The sequence below is a fragment of the Panicum virgatum genome, chromosome 9N, assembly GCF_016808335.1.
Source record: "Panicum virgatum strain AP13 chromosome 9N, P.virgatum_v5, whole genome shotgun sequence".
NCBI classification, from domain to species: domain Eukaryota; kingdom Viridiplantae; phylum Streptophyta; class Magnoliopsida; order Poales; family Poaceae; genus Panicum; species Panicum virgatum.
In genome coordinates, this window is record NC_053153.1 from 27,821,320 (window position 1) to 27,828,961 (window position 7,642).

The following is a 7,642-nucleotide window of genomic DNA, read 5'->3' on the forward strand; positions in this document are numbered from 1 at the left end:
TACATGACATAATAGGTTTTCAAACTTCTAGTTTCTGCTTCGTGCTGAAAAATCATAGCAGCCCATGTTCTACCCCTCCCTACCCGACGGTCCACAAGTCCATTAGTGGTCAGGTAGCTAGTGAGCCAGCCTGATAGGCAGGCCAAACGCTCATGCGTCCACTCGGTCCCTCGATTTCCAATCCCCAGCTGCAAGACCGCAACCCTAGCTCCTCGAATCAGCAATCCCGGCAATGAGGGCACGACGAAGCCAGATGGACAAACAAATGGAAGGGGTCGTCGCCCGCGAGGACTGACAAGGGTAGGGGCTCCGCGGCCGGGCAGATAGACGCCGTCATGGGCTTGGTAACCGAGCGGGCCACGAGATGCGAGTAGCGGCCAGACCAACGCCTCAGCTAGGCAGGGGCGCAGGGCTCGATCGTGCACGGCATGGTGCGCACGGCCAAGGCAAGGTGTTGCCACTTCGCCAAGATGGCAGGGCCTCCAAAGCTCTAACACTCCAGCAGTCCGTGCCTTGTGGAGCATGGGCGAAATCAAGCTGAGCTGACTAGTGATAAATTTGATCTTTATTTTAAAAACTATTATTGTAATTTATACATTTTGAATAATCAAAAAAAATTACACCTTTTGAAATTTTGAATACCCACCTCCTAATTCCTGGGTCCGCCCGTAGCTGCAGTCAAAATGAAATTTGCAAAGTTTATCATTTTTAAAACATGTATGCCTGTTAATCACGTTCCTGCTGTCATACTTGTGTCATCATTTCATTTAGATCATGGGATACATGGGTATCTACAACCTAGCACCTGCAGCATCACAATAAGATCCCAGTCTCTCCTGACAGGTATGCTCACACAACATTGTCACAGCCTAAAATTTTGACCAGGCACAATACTTCTCAATTAATCTGCTCCAGCACATGAACAGCTTGTTCCAGCAATCTTAATTTCTCACCACAGGAGATTAAAACAAAATTCTAACGTCTACGGAATTCCACTGCGCTTCTGATCCAACCTTTCACAATGCAGCAAACTTGTCATCAGCATGCCGGCGATGATGATGCCTGTGACTTCTCCTGTGGGCTCGCAGCTCACTTCGCTTCAGGACAGTTCTGATGTTTACAGGTGGATTGTTTTGCACATCACCTGGAGAACCAAGTATGCAAGCAAATGGGTCCTCTATCAGGTCTCCAGATGGTCCCTGCAAGCATAATATATGAAAAAAGTGTCATCTTGCAGTGAAATATTCGGAAACTTAGATGGACAACTGCATTAAGAAAATAAGTATAGACGTGTATGACAAATTGCAGACTTAGTGGTAATCAGTAACTCACATTGTGCGCAGTTGTCCCTCCAGAAACTGTTCTGGCCTCATCATCAGAGTTGGTAGCTTCAATTTCCTTCATTCTTTCTACAAAGGCACTGTCGGTATATGAACGACGTGGGTGCCACCTGAAAAATGGTTGGTCTTGATGCAGGTCATCGAACAGATGCTCAGCAAAAAAGTGCTTTTTCACAGCTTCAACCAGGTAATCATCATCACTATGCTTAGTAAGTATTCTGTTAACGAGGCAAGTAAAAACAAGTATGATGTTAATGAAAAAAGTATTTGGTTGGAACACCTGACACCAAAGATAAAGAATAGCTTGTTAACAAACCACACATGTTAGCAAGCTCCATCTTCATGCGTCCTTCTTCAGCCTCTAAAAGTGCTACAGGACACACACGGAAGGTTCCATTATACATGGCCTTTCCCATGATATAAGCGCAGCCTGAGAAGTAGCTTCAATAAATTCATATTTCCAATGAAAAAGGATGAAAATTGATTCCTAAACACCACATGAACATTGAAGGGTCAATGCATCCAATATTTTATGCCAAATGGTTCCATCTATAGCAATCTGTTTCCTTTCAACTACAGCAGAAATACATTATAACTTCATTTGTGAATGGTGCCAAAAGTAGAAGCTACATGATTTTGGAACACAACTATCTTACAAATTCGAATAAGTAACATATACTTAAATTTCTGTACGTTCTACACATAACCAATGGGTGTTTTTAAGATGCATTAGTACTGATGTTAATAAAAATTGTAATCTGCTCTTAAAGCAGTACTATTCATCTGGGACCTACCAGCACAGCATTACTTAGAAATTAGAGATGTGAATAGTAATTTTCCTTGTTAATTGGGTTGGTTTCATCATAGCTATTTCCTATTTATGTTGACTCATCCATATAGAAGAGCCACATTCACCATCAACAAAGCAAAAATTTATAAATTTATTGCTTTGTCTTTCTCATCTAAATAAAAGCTTGACTATGCCTTTGCATGACCTTATTGTACAGGATCACTACCAGGTTGGATAGCCTTAAGATTTACCTGTAGCTGCACAAAACCTTGCGAATCCAGAACTAGGTGGAAGCCTAAGAAATTTGGTTGCTGAAAAAAGGAATTCTGTAAGCAAGTCTTTGGTACAAACAGTAATCCCCGGCAGGGCAAATTTTGCAAATCTTTTATATAACACTTAATGGCATCAATGTCTCAACCATAATCGATGATTCACTTTGTCCTTCTCAACCAGTAATTGAATTGACCATATGTTATGAAGACATGTGTTACTCGTTAAAGAAACAGCAATTACAATGTTCAAGCCCTAGTGACCACAAATATTAACATTTAGCCAAATTTATCATAAACATTAACTAAGCCAAATGCTCCAAATGTAACAGATTCATTGTGGTTAGTAAGCAAGCACAGGGTAGCATATACAAATATTCCAAAACAGTAATAAGAATGGAAGAATGCAAGTTCAGGGTAAGGAAACAGATATCCTTGGAAAGTTAATTAAAAAGGTAGAATCTATCAGTAATAGTATTACACTGATATGCACACTGGATAGCAGGAAAAACTAAAAACAACAACATTCAGGGCAGAACATTTAGGGAATGAGCTTACAAAATACGGACCATAAGAAAGGAATAATGTTGTTCATCAGGAGATGCAAGGTTCTTTAAAACAAGTGTCCTATCTAAATTTGGACTATAATATTCAGTGGCTTGTCCAGAAACAATCTCCGTCCCCTCCTGTATAATTTGCACAAGTATGGCTATTTTCATACTATAATTGGAACATTGACACAAAGCCACAATCCAGTTCCTTCAATTATGGACTGAAAGCTAAGCTTTATCCGGATTCAGGAATGGCATCTACTGCATGGTGGCAGGCACCTTTTTCGTCTCTTAACTGAATGTTCCTTGTTTAACACGACTTCAAAACAGCTAAACGGATAACATTATCAAATATCATCAAGAGAGGGAAGGAGGAACCTAGGCCGAGACCAAACCTGCAAACCAACCCACAAAGCTGCCAATTCCTGAGAAAAAGACGAAGGCCGCACTTGGAACGGAATTGAGAATCCGAAGCTTGTTATCCTCCTCTCGGGTCAAACCGCCCTGCATCATCATCAGCAGCAGCAGCAACTCAGCAAATCAACAAGGACGATATTTTCATTTTTGGGGTTTGTGGGGTTGTCGTGGAAGGAGGGTTCCGCAGAAGAGCTTACCTTGGTCCGCATGGCGTACTCCAGATCTTGGATCACTCCCTGCTCATTAGTAACACAAAACCCCCATCAAATCCCAGCACGAGAAGAAGCGAAAAAGATTTGGGGGGAATTGTTGGAGGACAAGAAAATTTGAGGAAGAATTGATTCACAAAAGAAAAAGATTTTGGGAACGGCAGTCAATCAGTTTCTGGGACCGATCCGGCGAACCTTGCCACGCGGGGAGCCAATATAGAGGTCCTTCATGTGCTGCAGCAGCCCCACCATCGCCTCTCCAGCTGCTCCCTAGTGTTGATAACTGGAGTTTCGAGAGATGCGGAGAGCGGTGAGGAAAGGAAAAGGTGTCTTCCTTCTTTTTGGGCTCAATTGCTTTCAGTTATTAGAGCCAAGTTGCAGTTTTCTTTTTTTAGGAAGACACCAAAAAGGCAAAAATATGTCTCATATCTGATTCATATCAACAAAAATAATTAGTAGTACAATGGAAGGACAACTTGACACAAGACGACATAAAGAAAATAAAATTACACTGAAGAGATCTTTGGTCGTCGTCTTCTTCCGATTGTTCGTTGTAACAAAAATAATTAGTAGTACAATGGAAGGACAACTTGACACAAGACGACATAAAGAAAATAAAATTACACTGAAGAGATCTTTGGTCGTCGTCTTCTTCCGATTGTTCGTTGTCCACCGGAGCTTGAGAAATACACTGAAACGACAGTAAGAGAAAGGGACACCTGCAAACGCCATCGACACACAAAGCTTTGAAGATCGCAAAAAACACTCGCTGCTTGCAACGAGATCTAGCAACCGCAGAAAGAATATCGGCTGGGGGAACACCTCAAGCAACACAGGCTTGCAATCATTTACCACCGAAACAGAGGGTTGAAGAAACCGGATCTTATCGCAGAATATATCGAAAGAAGAGGTCAAAGTCGCCACAACAAAGGACAGCCAACTGCATCTCCTGATTGACACACCAACTGCAAAGATCTGGAGAGAATCTTCAGATCTGTCAGAACTAGCTCTCGCTTGGCCATCGTCGGCGCCGGAACGGACGTCGTCGAGGTTGGGAAAGGCCGGAGAGACCTTATTCCAAAACGTCATCGTCGCCACCACCTCGTCGATGTCGCTGGAGAACCAAATCCTAAAGAAACTAAAACAGATCTATGAAAAGACGGGTCCCCGCTCCTCCACCTACCAGCGGCGAGGCCACCGAAGTGTAGAGGAAGGGGACCGAGAGTGCGCGGTGGAAGGGCTGGCGGCGGCGGCAATGGGAGTTGGGGTTTTTCAGATCGGAATTGAATCTAGTGGATTTTTACTGTTATGGTAAGTTGCAGCCTTCTTGGCCCACGAGAATAGGCCTCCGTTGGACAGGATATTCGCGGGGTTCATATACATCTTCCGAGAGATTTGTACAAGCAATCTCGTCCATCGAATCCCTATCCTTCTCCCTTTCCGCCCCATGCGCCACCGCCGCCTATCGCTGCCTCACACAAGCGCTACCACAGCTGCCATCGCTGTTAGCCGGAGTGAGAGCTAGAGAAGGGGGGAGCAGCCATTGGCGAGAGATGGGAGGTGGGAGAGCAGCCACCGGTGAGGTCGGGTGGTGGTCAAGATTGGCAAGGTTAGGATTTCTAGGTTGTCAGGCTTCCAATGGTCGGCAACTTTAGAGGAGTGGTCGGCGGAGGCGAGGTGGCTCGGAACGCCGCTAGGTGGGATTGGATCTCTAGTAGGCGGTGGCCGATTGCGGAGGCAAGACAGCGTGGGAGCGCCGCTGGGAGGGGTTGGATCTCTTGTAGGCGGTGGCCGGCACCGGGGGCGAGGAGAAGGTCAAGAAGGGCGAGGTCGAAGGTGGCGGTGGGTGGTGGGCGGACAGCGTTGCGGCGGGAGCCACCAATGTGGCAAAGGATGAGGGGGCGAGATGGATGATGAACATGCCAACCACCATCGGAGGAGTAAGATGAATTGTGGCCCGCTAATGGGCTGGAAAGTAATAGCCTTACACTACCACAAAAAGAATTTTTAGAGGTGGGTAATCAGGTGGGTGCATATCCGCCTCTAGTTCTTGCAGCTAAAAATCAATTTGTTGGGGCGGGTAATCTGCCCCTACAAACAAATATGTTGACGGTCCTTAAGTCAGAAATAAAACCGTCAACTCCTGCACCTTTTCATAACTTTCAATCACCAAATGTAGTTGTAGGATTTAATTCTAATCAATTTCATGAGTTTTGGTGATTCTTGGTTTGCAGTCACCCATATGCGGAATAAGAAAAAAACAAGCACAAGACGCAATAGAAACGCACAAAAGACTTCATCCTGCGTGATACTTTCAATGAGGGCCCACAAGACAGACCAAACTGACGTACAAAAATAGGAAACACAAAAAAATCAAGACGTGGACCCACCTGCAAGACTCCCACGCGAAGGCGGTGCTGAGGGGGCCCACCTAGGGGTCGGCCAAACCTGGATGGGTTCCCGCCCCCCTCAGCTTTGGAAGGAAGGTTGCCGCCGCCATCCCAACATCGGTTACCAGCATTCCCGCCCTTATCTCACCCGGGAACCGACCTCTCCAAGCTATAAAAGGGCCTCCACACACCCTCTCAAATATACACATTCAAGGAGGAGAAGTAGTAGTAGGACTCCACTTGTATCATTAGAGTAGGAAGTGTGTGAGGCGGAAGATCGGAGAAGAGCCGGACGTGTCGGCCTCTCTTCGTCTTATACCTCGACAGATACAAGTTGTTTGAGTAAGTATCCGGAGTTCGTCTCCTGGTAAGTTCTTGGTTAAGTATTCTTAAGTTATTCATTCGTTTACGGGCTCATCGTCTGTTCTCTCGTAACAGATACTCTAGTAGAGGGCCCCTAATAAAGACGGGTAACTGTTGGCACTCCTTAGCCTAACGAATTACTCCGCAAGCGCACAGAGACCGATTATAGCTTTCACCAGGTGAGTAAGCCTGGGATATTGAATCCAAGGAACAGTAAGCGTCACTAGTGGTCTGGAGCGTTTCTGCCGGACCCGCTAAGGAGCAGAGGTACGAGGGTAGAGGGCTTATCTCCAGATAGAATCCTAATTACTAAGGTAACTTGAAAAGCTACTGACTTGATCTGCTTCGGCGACCTAAGCGAAGGGCTCAGAAAGGGATGAGAAGGGGCCCAACATACTTTTGGCAATCCTACTGCTATGAAAGCATCCGAACGTGGTGGACTACTAGGGACGGACAAGGCTGTCACCACTTGCCGCCTACCACTGCAGTACCGTGGGGTGGAATACAACCCAAGGTAACTACCAAGCCTAAGCACCACGCCTAAACTATCGAGTCACTGACTTCCGCCTCGCGCTAAGGCAAGAAGAAACCCCAAATGAATAGAACTTGCTATCCACGCAGACAAGGGATCCCACAGATCAAAGAGAGTAACTAAGCAAGTAACTTAAGTAAAAAGTAAACTAGCGAGGAACTGAAGGTAAGTGAGGAAAACTTACTTGATTATAAGATTCCCCCGAGGTGGGTACATGTAACACCCGGTTTATAAAAGAACATAAACCGAGCAATCATATACGTGCCAGGATCAAGTCACACGTATATACAACAGAATGAACAGTATATCATAGCACATATCACGTAAAAAGACATAATAAAGCGAATACGAATGTTATTTATTACAATAATGACAAAATGTCTGATACAGCGGAAGCGTAGTACAAAATACGATAAAAGCTCTCCGAAGCTGAAGCAGGGCGCCACAGGGACGTCGACTGGGAGACGAAGCACCTAGAAGTCCTCGTAGTCCTGGTAGCGCTGGACGAACTCCCTCGTGTCGGCAGGAACTGAGCAGCAGTAGCGTAGCCAAGAGGAAAAAGTAGAGAAGAGGCAAGAGTGAGTACACAACTTGTACTCAACAAGTATAACACAAACTATGAGGCTCTAGGCTGGCTGACTCAACTGCATTAGCTTTTAAGTGTTGGCCAAATTTTATTAAAGCTATTAACTACTAGTTGATGAATTACCATTGACCCAGTTACATAGCAATTAATCAGAATTAATTATACTACTACTGAGAACCAAACCAAGACCAAACC

General features: G+C 45.0%; 1 protein-coding gene across 2 annotated transcripts; it reads right to left on the bottom strand.

Annotated features, from left to right (window-relative positions):
* Positions 1 to 705: 705 nt before the first annotated feature.
* Positions 706 to 3,949, bottom strand: LOC120690324. 2 transcript variants are annotated; one of them, XM_039972945.1, is made up of 7 exons: positions 3,772 to 3,949; positions 3,565 to 3,603; positions 3,346 to 3,454; positions 2,382 to 2,441; positions 1,662 to 1,770; positions 1,333 to 1,450; positions 706 to 1,199 (listed from the first exon to the last, which is right to left on the bottom strand). In XM_039972945.1, exons 1-7 carry the CDS (start codon positions 3,826 to 3,828, stop codon positions 1,017 to 1,019), a joined length of 675 nt encoding a protein of 224 aa, XP_039828879.1. In that variant the 5' UTR covers positions 3,829 to 3,949; the 3' UTR covers positions 706 to 1,016. The 2 variants fall into 2 exon arrangements, with proteins under 2 accessions (XP_039828879.1, XP_039828878.1); XM_039972944.1 differs by having other exon boundaries at positions 1,333 to 1,558; positions 3,772 to 3,948.
* Between the last annotated feature and the right edge of the window lie 3,693 nt (positions 3,950 to 7,642).